The sequence below is a fragment of the Oncorhynchus mykiss genome, chromosome 15 (genome assembly GCF_057628025.1).
Source record: "Oncorhynchus mykiss isolate SJ-2025 chromosome 15, ASM5762802v1, whole genome shotgun sequence".
NCBI lineage: Eukaryota > Metazoa > Chordata > Actinopteri > Salmoniformes > Salmonidae > Oncorhynchus > Oncorhynchus mykiss.
The window spans coordinates 52,286,786-52,301,907 of NC_143036.1; the positions used below are offsets into that span (position 1 = coordinate 52,286,786).

A 15,122-nucleotide genomic window follows, 5' to 3' on the forward strand; every position below is an offset into this window, starting at 1 on the left:
CCTACATTATTCATCTCATACGCATACGTATATACTGTACTCTATATCATCGACGGTATCCTTATGTAATACATGTATCACTAGCCACTTTATACTATGCCACTTTGTTTACATACTCATCTCATTGTACATACTGTACCCGATACCATCTACTGTATCTTGCCTATGCTGCTCTGTACCATCACTCATTCATATATCCTTATGTACATATTCTTTATCCCCTTACACTGTGTACAAGACAGTAGTTTTGGAATTGTTAGTTAGATTACTTGTTATTACTGCATTGTCGGAACTAGAAGCACAAGCATTTCGCTACACTCGCATTAACATCTGCTAACCATGTGTATGTGACAAATAAAATTTGATTTGATTTGATTTTGCAAATATATCCTCCAAACACCCGGTTTCTCGGGCATTATCATTTAATCATCAAATAGCACGAGTAGGCCTAGACATGCCGTTTGGATGCTGGAATTATTTTGGATTGGAGGCACATACACAGTTAGACTACTTTTTGAATTGATTTGTTTGACAATCAGATGAAAATACAATTTCTGTTAATGTCAAATTAAAAGCTAATACAATTTTACTGTTTAAATTGGCTTTATTATTAGGCCCATAAAAAACGCTCAAGGGTGTGCACTCAATACAGAGTAGACCCGAATGTCATGGAGTAATTAAACATGCAATATCCTCCTTTAGATATTTGGGTATTATTGTATTATTTAAATGAGCGCTGCCCCCAAACAAGAACAAATTTGGTGGGTCTGGACCCGACCAAATTTGATCCAATCATCGATGTCTATGTTTCACAAGTTTGGATATCAAAGCACAGCCCAGTAGAGCACAGTGGAGTACAGCACAGTAGAGTTCAGTACAGTACAATAGAGTACATTATAGTACAGTACAATACATTATAGTGTACTCAACTCTAGTGTGCTCTTCGAGATGGGGAAAGGTCTGCCCATAATAAAGAGATTGTCTTTTGACACCACACTCCACAAATCAAGTCCTGCCAGCTCTAGTTTTGTCTTATCTTGATTATTGTACAAGTCCTGTGGTTGAGTCCTGCAAGGAAAGACATAGTTAAGCTGCAGCTGGCCCAGAACAGAGAGGCAAGTCTTGCTCTTCATTATAATCAGAGGGCTGATATAAATACTATACATGCCAGTTTCTCTTGGCTAAGAGTTGAGGAGAGACTGACTGCATCACTTCTTATTTTTATAAGAAACAATGTGTTGAAAATCCCAAATTGGTTGCATAGTCAACTTACACACAGCTCTGACACACACACTTACCCCACCAGACATGCCACCAGGGGTCTTTTCACAGGCCCCAAATCCAGAACAAATTCAAGAAAGCGTACACTATTATATAGAGCCATTATTGCATGGAACTCCCTTCCATCTCATATTGCTCAAATGAACAGCAAACCTGGTTTAAAAAAAACAGATAAAGCAACACCTCACAACGCCTCTCCCCTATTTGACCTAGAAAATGTGTGTGCATGTATTGATATGTAGGCTACGTGTGCCATTTTTAAATTGATGTAGTTCTGTCTTTGAGCTGTTCTAGTCTATTAATGTTCTGTATTATGTAATGTTTCATGTTTTGTGTGGACCCCCAGGAAGAATAGCTGCTTTGTTTGCAAAAGCTAAATGGGGAGCCTAATAAAATACCAAATACATACTGTGTACTGTACTGAACTCTACCGTACAGTACACAACTATACACTACTTTTCTTTACTGTACTGAACCATACTTTACTTTCCTGTACTCTAATGTGCTGTATTGTACTTTACTGTGCTGTGCAAACTTGTGGGGCTGTAGGTAGCCTAACTATTAAGAGAGCTGGACCAGTAACCAAAAGGGCGTTGGTTCGAATTTCTGAGAATGCTAGGTGAACATCTGCCAATGTGTCCTTGAGCAAGGCACTTAAACCTAATTGCTCCTTTAAGTCGCTCTGGATAAGAGTGTCTGTCTAAATGACTGAAATGTAATTGTGAACCCAACTGTGGTTTGTGACCACTATGGTTTCCATTGTAGCCAACTCAATTGCAGAAATTCCGTTACCGATTGATTTACTGGTACCGAATTGATATCAGTAAAAACCAGTGGTGGAAAAAGTAACCGATTATCACACTTGTGTAAAACTAAAAGATACCTTATTAGAAAATGACTTAAGTGAAAGTCACCCAGTAAAATTCTACTTGAGTAAAAGTCTAAATGTATTTGGTTTTAAATATACTTAAGTATCAAAAGTAACAGTATAAATCATTTAAAATTCCTTATATTAAGCAAACCAGATCACACCATTATTTTAGCCAGGGGCAAACTCCAACACTCAGTCATAATTTTACAAATGAAGCATTTGTGTTTAGCCCACCAGATCAGAGGGCGTGGGGATGACAAGAGATGTTCTCTTTATAAGTGTGTGAATTGGCCCATTGTACTGTCCTGCTAAGCATTCAAAATGTAACGAGTACTTTTGGGTGTCAGGGAAAATGTATGAAGTAAAAGTACATACTTTTCTTTAGGAATGTAGTTAAGTAAAAGTTTTCAAAAATATAAATAGTAAAGTAATGTACAGATACCCCCCAAAATGACTTAAGTAGTACTTTAAAAGTATTTCTACTTAAATATTTTACACCACTCGTAAAAACACTATAACTAATTGATAGGTATACCTTTACTTGTTACTTCTGTGAACTTTCATTATCCTCCCTCCTCATGAGGGAAAGAGATGAGAAAATATCTTCTAGATATGTGGGTTTTTGGTACAGAATTTCACAGCACAAGGCAATGTTTCTTAAAACTAAATATAAGTGTTGATATTAGTTGGCAGCGGTCTTTACTTCAACATGATTGTGTTTTGATACATTGAAAATACATTTAAGACTTTTTCTGGTAGATGTTTTCTAAAGATAAATATATACAGTGCCTTGCGAAAGTATTCGGCCCCCTTGAACTTTGCGACCTTTTGCCACATTTCAGGCTTCAAACATAAAGATATAAAACTGTATTTTTTTGTGAAGAATCAACAACAAATGGGACACAATCATGAAGTGGAACAACATTTATTGGATATTTCAAACTTTTTTAACAAATCAAAAACTGAAAAATTGGGCGTGCAAAATGATTCAGCCCCTTTACTTTCAGTGCAGCAAACTCTCTCCAGAAGTTCAGTGAGGATCTCTGAATGATCCAATGTTGACCTAAATGACTAATGATGATAAATACAATCCACCTGTGTGTAATCAAGTCTCCGTATAAATGCACCTGCACTGTGATAGTCTCAGAGGTCCGTCAAAAGCGCAGAGAGCATCATGAAGAACAAGGAACACACCAGGCAGGTCCGAGATACTGTTGTGAAGAAGTTTAAAGCCGGATTTGGATACAAAAAGATTTCCCAAGCTTTAAACATCCCAAGGAGCACTGTGCAAGCGATAATATTGAAATGGAAGGAGTATCAGACCACTGCAAATCTACCAAGACCTGGCCGTCCCTCTAAACTTTCAGCTCATACAAGGAGAAGACTGATCAGAGATGCAGCCAAGAGGCCCATGATCACTCTGGATGAACTGCAGAGATCTACAGCTGAGGTGGGAGACTCTGTCCATAGGACAACAATCAGTCGTATATTGCACAAATCTGGCCTTTATGGAAGAGTGGCAAGAAGAAAGCCATTTCTTAAAGATATCCATAAAAAGTGTTGTTTAAAGTTTGCCACAAGCCACCTGGGAGACACACCAAACATGTGGAAGAAGGTGCTCTGGTCAGATGAAACCAAAATTGAACTTTTTGGCAACAATGCAAAACGTTATGTTCGGCGTAAAAGCAACACAGCTCATCACACTGAACACACCATCCCCACTGTCAAACATGACGGTGGCAGCATCATGATTTGGGCCTGCTTTTCTTCAGCAGGGACAGGGAAGATGGTTAAAATTGATGGGAAGATGGATGGAGCCAAATACAGGACCATTCTGGAAGAAAACCTGATGGAGTCTGCAAAAGACCTGAGACTGGGGCGGAGATTTGTCTTCCAACAAGACAATGATCCAAAACATAAAGCAAAATCTACAATGGAATGGTTCAAAAATAAACATATCCAGGTGTTAGAATGGCCAAGTCAAAGTCCAGACCTGAATCCAATCGAGAATCTGTGGAAAGAACTGAAAACTGCTGTTCACAAATGCTCTCCATCCAACCTCACTGAGCTCGAGCTGTTTTGCAAGGAGGAATGGGAAAAAATGTCAGTCTCTCGATGTGCAAAACTGATAGAGACATACCCCAAGCGACTTACAGCTGTAATCGCAGCAAAAGGTGGCGCTACAAAGTATTAACTTAAGGGGGCTGAATAATTTTGCACGCCCAATTTTTCAGTTTTTGATTTGTTAAAAAAGTTTGAAATATCCAATAAATGTCGTTCCACTTCATGATTGTGTCCCACTTGTTGTTGATTCTTCACAAAAAAATACAGTTTTATATCTTTATGTTTGAAGCCTGAAATGTGGCAAAAGGTCGCAAAGTTCAAGGGGGCCGAATACTTTCGCAAGGCACTGTATATATTTTTAAATGGACTCCTAGCTTTAATTTGACATGTTCCTATGAACTTCACATGTTGGTGCTCATGGGTACTTTTACATGGAAATGACCTACTTCAGAACAAGCCTAGATAGGGTATAATCCAATGCTGGATGAGTTTCGGCCTATCGACAGTATTAGTATGGGTGAGTCGACTCACTCAAATCAATTCTTACCGTTTCCTTCCTATCAGGAGTGTGCTGGGATGAAGGTGACTCCTGACTTTGAAGCTGATTGGATATCTGTTCAGCCAATGAGCTCACTCCCCCTGTGTACATCTGAACATATTTCTAAAAGACAACAGGAGAAAAGACAGACGGGATGAGGACGAAGGACAGAACAAACAGTAAACACACAAGTAAACAGACACAGACACACTCACTAGGGATGACACAATCGGAGCCATAAACAGAGCGTTTTGATGTGGTGTTATGAATGTGGAAATGGACCACAAAGCTAGAAGCATCAAACCCCTATTGGATTCTATCATTATACTCATTTAACCCTCTTTCTGTTGCAGTGTAATCATTGTCCAACATAATAAATATAAATGTTATCACTAGGCCCTTATCTCACACCAATCAAACTGAATTTGTAGGCAAATAAGAGAGGAGTCCGAGGAAAGAAGGCTGTGCAAACATTAACAAAAACCATTCACAGGCCTCTGATTTTTTTAATCTTAAAAAGGAACATTTCAGTGGCAGTGTTGTCACATGCCACATGCCCTGCGGTAAATTATACAAATATACTTTCTTAAAAGACCAAACAAGATGTACTCTGACTCCAGTTCAGTCCAGTTTAATCCTCTTTCTCTGAAACAACAGTTGTTAATATGATTTACAGTATCATTTAACCCTCTGGTACTGCCCTGAGGCCCATAGATTGAACTCAATGACTATAGGTCAAGTTGGAGCCCACTTATGGTCCACACTAGCCCAGTAATGGACAAATGGAGCCCCACGTTACTCCTTATAGTCCAAGGATCTTACATATTCTGATTAAAGGTTGAATTGGTTCTGGAAGCCAAAACAGCCAAATAATCCATCTAAATGTGAATCAATTCTCAATTGCGGTACGGTTCTAGAAAAACAAATCCCTTTCAATGTCACATCAAAATAATTTCCAAAATACAAAATCCAGTTGCAGCCGACTGCATTTTTCAGTGACAACACACTTGAGGCGTCTGTCTTCAGTTTACACAGAGGTGTACGGGGACACAGATAGTTAATTAGCACAGGTAGTCCACGCTGTTTTCCACAAACAAACACTGCCACATGGAAATGGCTGTGTGAGAACACTAAACCCTAAAAAGGTGTGTAAGAAATTTAACAAATGTGATTTTTGAAAATTGATTTATTGCTTATATGAAAGACGGGTTTCCGTATGTTTCCAAAAGCGTACCGCAAGCGATGCGTGTTAATGTTCAGCGCGAGCCTCGGGGCTTTTCTATCGTCAATTGGCGCTAAAAAGTAGTTCGCGTCTATGAATGGGGTAAGTCCACACTAGGGGTATGGTTAAAGCTTTGACCGCGGGCAACGCTTACTGCCAACGTTCACCATGCATCTGTCAAGATCTAAACGTGGATTTGATGTGTTCTCTCAGTCTATTGTTTTCACTACACTGCTAGAACAATTCATTGTCTTACGCCAGATATAGCAGCAACATTCGTCTGTTGGTTGACGGACTGCGAGTCGCGTAGGATTGACGCCACCCGTCGAAAGACAATTCTGACTCTTCTGTCCTGGAGATATATCAGGGAACCACTGATGTAGCCGAGAAGAGACCTCAAAAGTCATCACACCAATGACACACAGTCTACAGATGGCTACTGGGAACTTGGGGAGTCTAGGAACATTTATGGGTGGCATGGGACGTCATCACTAGTCTTACATGCCATCTGGTCTACACACAACTACATTACCCAGAATCCTCTGGGGTGGCCTACCTGCTCCCCCCTGCTGGGCAGAGTGTGACATTTGACCTTTTCCTTGTACTTGAAACTCATCTGCTCCTGCTGCTGCGTGCGCTTCTTCTGGGGTTAGATGGGTTTAGGCGGCATCATGTGAGTGGGTGGTTGACGTAGCAAAATAGTGAAATACTGGAATATCTAGGGAACTCTAAGGCTAAGAAAGGGCTATGACAAAATGCCACGCGACTGAACTACACAGCATACATCATGCACCCCCATGTGGTGACACAGAGAGATACAGCTATGTAACTCTACACTTCTCTAAGAACCACAGGTGAAGCAGGAGGGGGACTTACTATTTTGACCTGTTTCCAGGTGGCAGCGGAGGCCACAAGGGCTGGCTGGGCCTGGGGGTCAGGGGATGCTGGAGGAGGTGGAAGCGTGGGCATGGAGTCCCCCTGGTGGTCCGTTAGTAGAGGGATTGAGGGCTGTGGAGCCGGGGACGGCCATGGCTACCTTTATACCATACTACAACCACAGCCTTAAGAATCTAGGGCCTAGGCCAAGAGCTACCGCTGTTAACCCTAACTACCGGTTAATCTTAACCCATATTGCTGCAACCACAGCTGCTCAGTTCAACCAAATCAACCCTTACTTACTGCTCCAAGGCTCAGTGAGTCCCATTGGCCCTGACCCAGAATGCCCATCACAGTGCAGCTAATCTGTCTTATCCTCTGAAACCTCAAGAGGAAGTCACACCTGGAGGATCTAAACTACCAACAGCTGTTGATGACAGACCGTGCTGCAGAAGTTCCTTTATTCAGATTAAAAGCACAGATTTTCAATAAGAGTGTTTTTAAAAAAAACTTTGACGCTTTGAGCGAGGGAAACCACTCTTAGAAACACCTGAAAACTTATAGCAGCTAGGAGTTCTGAATTCCATCCCCTCTCACCTGTCTGCGTAGAGCTGCAGCTGGCGTGGAGGAGGGGCAAGGGGCATTCTCCTCAAACTTGGCCAGCAGCTGATTGGCCATCGAGCGCACTCTGCTCTGGCTTGCTCCACCCACAGAGCACAGGGCAGTCTCTTCCTGTGGAAGGCAGAATGGCGGAGAGTTTGACCAGTGTCACTGAAAGGCCAAAGGTGTTGTATTGCTGTTCTAACTTCTAAAATACTTCATATTATTGCAGGTCATCTCATTCATTTAGTCACAGAACTACCAGCAGTTTCAATTTCTGTTACCTAGGGGTAAAGGTTACACCCTCTCACCTCATAACTGTCCTGAGATCTTAATCGGACATCTTGTTTCACGTCCTCCAGACATGGCCGACTGGTCTTTCTCCTCTTCCCCACCGCATCCTTCTCCTTCTGCTCCTGGTGGGAGGGACACAGACAAATACATGTAAAACACACATGCACCTATACACCTACACAAAGACAAACAGAGTCCCTGCTTAAACAAATAGGGGTGTGTACCTTGGGGTTGCGCTTGCGGGATGGGCTGTGGCCAAGGCGGCTGAGGAGAGAGGCAGGACCAATCACAGCAGCCCTCCCATCTGGGCTCTCAGTCTGGGATTCTACAGAAAAGAATAGAGGAGAAGAACAGTCATGCACAGCCATTCCTCACCTCCTTTCCTTCACAACCACTGACAGGCAATAGGAATAGAAACAGTTTCACCACTTTGCTTTTGCTTAGTAAGGCATTGAAGATACGTGGTTATGAAGGAGAGGGCTGGAGATGAGAGAGGGTAGGATAAGAATAGAGGGTGATGAGGAGAATTGAGCATTGACAGCTCTTAAGCTGACTACTGTGGTTGAGAAACTCACCACTTGGGGGCAGTGCGTCCTTGAAGAGCTGGTGAAACTGGCTGAGGTACATGACCATACAGAGAGTGTCCGTTTCACTGACAGACGCCATCTCCTCGACAGTCATCACAGGAGAGATGCCAAACTCCTTCTCTGCCACCTCCAACCCCAACCTCATATTCACCTCCCCCTCATCCTCCCCCAGAGAGGCAAAGTCACTGCAAAGAGATGGGACGAAAGAGTCAAAGTAAGAGAGTCACACACACACACACACACACACACACACACACGTGCAAATAGACACACTTTACGCACGCATGCACGCACACACACACACACACCAGAGCAAGAGGACAAAGAGAGGCACTGATCCAATCAGGTAATTAAAAGGACACTAATCAGGACCATGGTCTTCTGACTCATCAGCCCCACCTCTCTCACACACAAACACACACACATACACCTGAGCTTGCGTGAAAAGGAAGTGAGACTAAGGTTCGAAAGGTGAGAGGTGGGCTGAGAAGTGAGGCATTGGTAACGTTCCAGTCCAACTACATTGCGCCTGAATGCCACCTTTGGGATGAGCTGTATGAGGCGAGAGGCGAGGTGATTAGTGACGAGCAGGAGGCTAGAGGTCAGATGTGACTCACATGAGGTCAGGGCGGTAGTGGTGGATGACGGCACACAAAGCTAGGCCACTCTTCCAGGATGTAGTGAGGTCGCTAACAGCAACGCCACGGTAACCCTGCGTCTGCTGCTGGCACCACGACAAAAGCTTACTGGAGCGAGAGAAGGACTCTGGGGAACCAGATGGAAAGAAAATAAATATGAGTGAAGATAGTATTCAAGCCAATGGTTAGAGTTATGTTAGTGTACCGTTCAATACTCAGAGGGTCAGACTCACCCTGTCGTAGTAGCTTCGGCAAGGGGGATCGGGGTTGCGGTTCCTGGACCACACCCAAACCTCCATTCTCTCCTGTGTATATTAGATGGCCCACCTACAGAGATTGTCATCATCATCATCATCATCATCATCAGACCTGTGTGTGTGTATGTGTGTGTGCCTGTGTATACCTGTGCGGGGCTGATGAGTTGAGGGTTGATGTTAGGGTAGCGGGTAGCTGGGTCTACGGTGTATTGACCAAAGTTTTTGTTGACATTTTCTGGAGTGGTCTGAGGAAGGAGACGATACAGACTCTCTCTGAAAGAAAGAAAAAAAAGAGAGGAGAGAGAGAGAGAGGATTATTTAGTTATGGAATCAGGTGAATGATCATTTAGTTTCCTAGCCGATGTGCCTGTGTGTGTTTATCAATGATTTTGGCATGTCACGTATGTTTGTGTGGGTTTGGCAGTGTGTGCTTGTCTAGAGGTTTTACAATGTGTATTTTGACAGTGTGCCCATTCCCTGTTTGCTGGTGCGCGTGCTCTCCTAACTGCAGACCTGCCATCTCACCTTTCAGCAAGTAAGTCCAGAGGGGCAAGGCCTTGAGCCCAGCTCCGTACCATCCAGGCAGAATCCAGTGCTGCCAGGAACCCCCGTGCTATACCTGTCCCCATGGGCCAGAATGGCTAACACACACGCAAGCAGACACATACACATTACAACCATATGCTACTTACAACAGAATACCTTTCAGAGTACATTAGGATTGCTGACGTTAACATTCTTCTACTCTCCCTCAACTCTGCTCCTCTCTTACTCTCCCTCGCTCCTCACCTCCAGAAGGCTGTCTCCCACCAGCGTGACCAGTAGATGGTGTCCATGTCTCTGTCTGACCAGTGCAGCGTTCTCTGACGCGTACATACAGGTGAAGTCAAACAAGGCAACATCAGGCTGCCCGTAGTGGTTCATGGCAAAGTCCAGGGACGGCAGCTGGTGATTGGTGGAGAAGTCCGCCGCCTCGCGGGCATAGGCCAGCAGTGCATTCTGGTCCACGTTTCCCCGTGAGAGAAGTGTTTCTGTGTCTGCATTGTCCTGATAGGTATGACACAGTAAACATCAGTACAATAGAATGCAATCACTGTTTGAACAATAACACAGTTATACAGTCAAAATCAGGGCATTAACACAGCAGTGAGACCAACATGAGCAAAATAATGACACAGTCAATCAGTGCGTCATACAGTATTTGTGTGTGTATGTGTGCGTTGCTTTATATATATTTTACTCCCCAATTTTGTGATATCCAATTGGTAGTTACAGTCTTGTCCTATCACTGCAACTCCCCGTATGGACTCGGGAGAGGCAAAGGTCGAGAGCCGCGCGTCCTCCGAAACACGACCCTGCCAAGCCGCACTGCTTCTTGACACACTGCTCGCTTAACCCGGAAGCCAGCCGCACCAATGTGTCGGAGGAAACCGAGTCAGCATGCATTCGCCCGTGCCTGCCACAAGGAGTCGCTAGAGCGCGATGGGACAAGAACATCCCGGTCGGCCAAACCCTCCCCTAACCCGGACGACGTTGGGCCAATTGTGCGCCACCTCATGGGTCTCCCGATGCAGTGACTTAGACCGCTGCACCACTCGGGAGGCCCGTCTGTGTGCGTTGTTACCCGCAGAATGACTCCTTTCTCCAGCAGACTCTGCTTCTTAGCCGTCATCACAAAGTAGTGCGTGTCGTCCTTGTAGTACACTATATTCTCCAGGTCCACTCCCGTGGCATCCCGTAGCTCCTGAAAGAACCTCTGGTTGAAGATGAAGGCCACTCCACTGATCTCCTCCACCTTGGCCTCAGCCGTGGTGTTACGGTTCATGAAGTTAGCTGTGATAGCAATGGCCAGCTTGCCTCGGAACTCCTTACGCCTGAACCCTGATTGGACACATGGGAGACAGGATGTGATGGCAAACAGGAAGTCTGGGATCAGAGGGCTAGAAGAATTCCCTTCCTATAAAGGCATTTACTAAGAAATCTGCATCTGACTGGTGCTGCATGAGATCTGTTGCTGTTTCAGTTCAGTGTTTCAGTAGGTGCTACTAGATGATTTACCTGGCAGTGTGTTCCGTCGTCCATCAGCTCCGATCACCACGTCACACTGCAGTGTGTTAATAGGGTGAGACTTGGGTTTCACCTCCACCCTCCAGCCTACCTCTGAGGTACACACACACACAAAGGCATTAAATACACACACACACACACACACACACACACACACACACACACACACACGGCAGGTCTTACTCTGTTGTTCCTGGTCCGCAGGTGGCTCCACCAGTCCCTTGAACTCTACGTTGACATGGACTTCCACCCCCAACAACAGAGCCACCTTCAATAACACCAACTGTAGCTGCCGTATGCCTACAGAGAGAAGGAGGGAGAGCGAGAGAGGAGGGAGGGAGAGAGAGAGAGAGGGCGAGAGAAATAGAGAGAGGATTCTCTAATGAACATTGAAGCCCCATAGCTGTAACCATGGAGACAAGGGTCAGGGATTATTCCATACTCACTGATGTGGTCAATGGCTCCAGCACAGAACTTTCCGTAGAACTTCTTGGCCCCGAGGCCCCTGAGGTCATGGATGGTGAAAGGCCAGAGGTGGAGGACGTTGTTCCTGGAAAAGGCATCCCTCTTCTCCAGCAGCACCACTCTGGCCCCCAGGAACCCCAGCTCTACTGCTGTACGCAGACCACATGGCCCCGCCCCAATGATCACACACTGGGAGAGAGGATAGCTGGGATGAGAAGCTAGAAACGTACACACTTAAACATACACACACTTGACATCCATATACTATACATATCAGACCTGGGTTCAAATACTATTTCTAATATCTCAATTAATTTCACGTACTTTGAATGTAAGTATTCAGATATATTTTAATCGAAAAGACAAGCAGTTGAATATTTTAATGTATTAGGTAATACACTTGGAAAGTATTTGAAAATACTGACTCAAACTCGCATGCATTTAACACAGGCATTACAAAATAATATTTGAAAATTCTATTTAGTAGACTATTTCATTTTGACAAATAACCATTCAAATGCTCAAATAAATGTACTTGTTTTGGGCTATGTATTTGAACATTTGAAATACCAGATAGTAAATGACTAATAAGTACCGTTGTGTTGGCACAGACACGGCCCTTCCCGTATTCGTGGTGGGCCGCCCGTTTGTCCAGTTTGGCCCACAGTGCGTTGGCCTTCCAGTAGCTGAGGCGTTCTTTGAGGGTGTGGTAGAAAGGCCTCTGCGGCTGCGTCGGGGGGTATGTCTGTGGCTGTGTGTGTGTGTGTGTGAGCTGAAGGTGCTCACACAGCAGGTTGAAGGCACGGAGTGTCGTTCTGCAGGTGGACGCCTGGACAAACTCATCAAATAGAACCTGGGCGTGGCCCTCCTTCTCCGCCTGCTCCGCCTCCTGGGCCTCGTCGGCAACACCGGCAGCAGCAGGGCACCCTGAGAACTCCATCTCAGCTTCCTGTTCCGGGCTCTTTCATCGGCTGCCTGGAGAGAGAGAAAAGACAGAGACTACGTTCCAGTGTTCCACACTGACTTCCCATGTAGAATCCATGCCTAATAGCCAGTCTGTGTTATCGTTCCAACTCCTTGCCACGCCAATGACAGCAATGAAGTTGGCATTTGCAAAAGCACAAACAGATATGTGATCAGGCTACATGCGTAATAAATTGCTTTTAAAACATCTAAGTACATTTCTAAGTTTGCAAGTAGCTGTGTGTGTGTGTGTGTGTGTGTGTGTGTGTGTGTGTGTGAGGTGTTCTCGGTCTGAGCTGGCTGCATATCAGATGTTAGGTCCCCTGCTAGGAGGTAGGGCTAGAGAGGTTCTTATACTGTTTAGATCCCAGATAAACCAGCTCTCCATGCTGTGCACTGGGCTTATGGGTAATGTAGTATATCTGCTGCTGAGACACAATCAAAGCCCTCAGAAAAGTGTTCTATATCCTGCTATCGCATTATACAGTATATTCTGTATGGTATAAATCAGGCAACATTATCTCATATAATTTGAATACAGGATCAACATATTCCCTTTTTACACAATAAAAATATAGGGTACATAAGGACTTCGGGGGGGGGGAGATAGAATATGTGCCCACATCCCAAGACTGGGACAATAACCAAAGCATTCACCAGACAATACAAAAGAGAAAGAGGGAGGGAATGTGTGTGGTTGGGGGGGGGGGGGGGGGGGGTTGGAGACACAATGCACCTCATACATAGTGGAGCCATCCGTACCATGCACCGAGAGAAACCCACACACATACTCCAGCACCCACACACACTGTCAGCATAGCAGGGGGAGATGTACAGTATGGTAGTTTATTAGATTGAATTAGAACATTTGACAGATAGTCTGTTAATCCACCGAAGGGAGAGAAACAGCAGCATATGACCCCACAAGACTAACAACCTTACAGAAGTAAGACACTCATCTAAAATGGATCGTATAAGTGTCTAAGACATGCTACATAATTACCTTCAACATCGACAAGCTTTCCTTCATTCATTCAGTATTGCCCGTCCGCTATGTCCACACGATATACGTTCCAGATAACACATTGAAGTACACACACAAACACACATTGACAGAAGAACGCACACAAACTGCTGTGTGGGACTTACTGAATGCTGTGTTGTCTTCTGGCCTGTACAGACATCGTCACTCCTCGGCTCAGCCACGGGTTGCCAGGTGTCCCTCAGAATCCTAATGCAAATCTATCTTCAGCCACAGAAACAACACCCCACAAACCTGCACTGCAGTAGTCTATACTGCAGCCCCCATGGTCTCGGTCTGTCCCCCTCCCTTCCTTATAGCTTGATGTGCATTATGTTGATGCCAAACTCTCCCAAGTCTGTCTTTCTCGCTCTCTCACACCCAGACACTTTTCTCATCCAAGGTCAGGGAACAGCCAAGTACAGACTCCTCCCACACAGCATGTTCACATAGGCTACACACTCAAACGGGCACGCCTGCACACACACACACACACACACACCTAATCTCATGGTGTCCCTGGGAAACAGACTGGGATCTAACAAGCTTAAAGAGGAGAGGGATCAGAACAGAGAGATCATTCTGTAAGAACGTGGCGCTGAGGGAGAGAGATCCCGCTCATAGCCACACAAAAAGAGTGGGTAAGTGTGAACAGAACACACAGACCGAGGCCTATTTGTGCATATGGCCAAGACCCAAACCCACTAGTGTTGTCAGAGAGAAACGGTTGGGTTACACATTCGGTCTGTGTAGAGGTACCTACACATCACAGAGGAAATGCACGTTTATAGGCCTACCCACAATGTTCAACTTACGGTCATTTGAATCTTTGCTAACCCAAAATGATCCATGTTTTCCAAAGCTGAAGACCCAAGCCTAATGAGAGGGTGGGTGAAAAAGTCACACAGGGTTGAATCTATGGCTGGACACTGTGGCTAACCCCTGCCCCCATGGCTTAAGCTGCAGCTAATACCTGATCACATTCACTGATCCATACTATATTCCCAGTAACTACTTCAGTATAATGCCCGCTCCCCACCACACACACACTCGCACACACACACCACTAAGCTGCGGGTGGTGTTAAAGTCTAATTTTAACATGAACCTCTCCATGACTGGGCTTCTCAACCTTTCCAATGAAACCCAACCAAGTCTCCCACTGTTTGCGTAAGATTTCACATAACCCCATTGGATTAGAACTTTGTCTTATAATTTATATAGATGACAGCGACATCTCCCTACGGGGTAATGTCATCATCTAGTGATGGGAAGTGAGACTGAATTCCCCTGCCTGACTAGTTATTTTCACTCAAGTGTACATGCACACTTTCTGAAATATCAATATTTAGATAATTTAAAACACAAAAAGACAGTGG

The 15,122-nt window shown here is 44.6% G+C and overlaps 1 protein-coding gene across 4 annotated transcripts in view; it reads right to left on the minus strand.

Annotated features, from left to right (window-relative positions):
- LOC110490203 (protein-methionine sulfoxide oxidase mical3b) overlaps nt 1–14,302 on the minus strand; it is a 29,123-nt gene extending 14,821 nt beyond the window's left edge. Inside the window, exons 1-16 of one of the 4 annotated variants that reach the window (XM_036944481.2) lie at nt 13,873–14,287; nt 12,356–12,735; nt 11,742–11,949; nt 11,479–11,595; nt 11,287–11,388; nt 10,853–11,109; nt 10,018–10,275; nt 9,754–9,869; nt 9,375–9,501; nt 9,205–9,298; nt 8,951–9,098; nt 8,322–8,518; nt 7,971–8,071; nt 7,764–7,868; nt 7,450–7,584; nt 4,764–4,877 (exon numbers count right to left, since the gene is read on the minus strand). In XM_036944481.2, the coding sequence (XP_036800376.2) occupies nt 4,764–4,877; nt 7,450–7,584; nt 7,764–7,868; nt 7,971–8,071; nt 8,322–8,518; nt 8,951–9,098; nt 9,205–9,298; nt 9,375–9,501; nt 9,754–9,869; nt 10,018–10,275; nt 10,853–11,109; nt 11,287–11,388; nt 11,479–11,595; nt 11,742–11,949; nt 12,356–12,700 (2,424 nt within the window). In that variant the 5' untranslated portion in view covers nt 12,701–12,735; nt 13,873–14,287. Of the gene's footprint in view, nt 1–4,763; nt 4,878–7,449; nt 7,585–7,763; nt 7,869–7,970; nt 8,072–8,321; nt 8,519–8,950; nt 9,099–9,204; nt 9,299–9,374; nt 9,502–9,753; nt 9,870–10,017; nt 10,276–10,852; nt 11,110–11,286; nt 11,596–11,741; nt 11,950–12,355; nt 12,736–13,872 lie in introns of all 4 variants that reach the window. The other 3 variants (XM_090200294.1, XM_090200292.1, XM_090200293.1) reach the window with 3 other exon arrangements.
- Nucleotides 14,303–15,122: the final 820 nt, after the last annotated feature.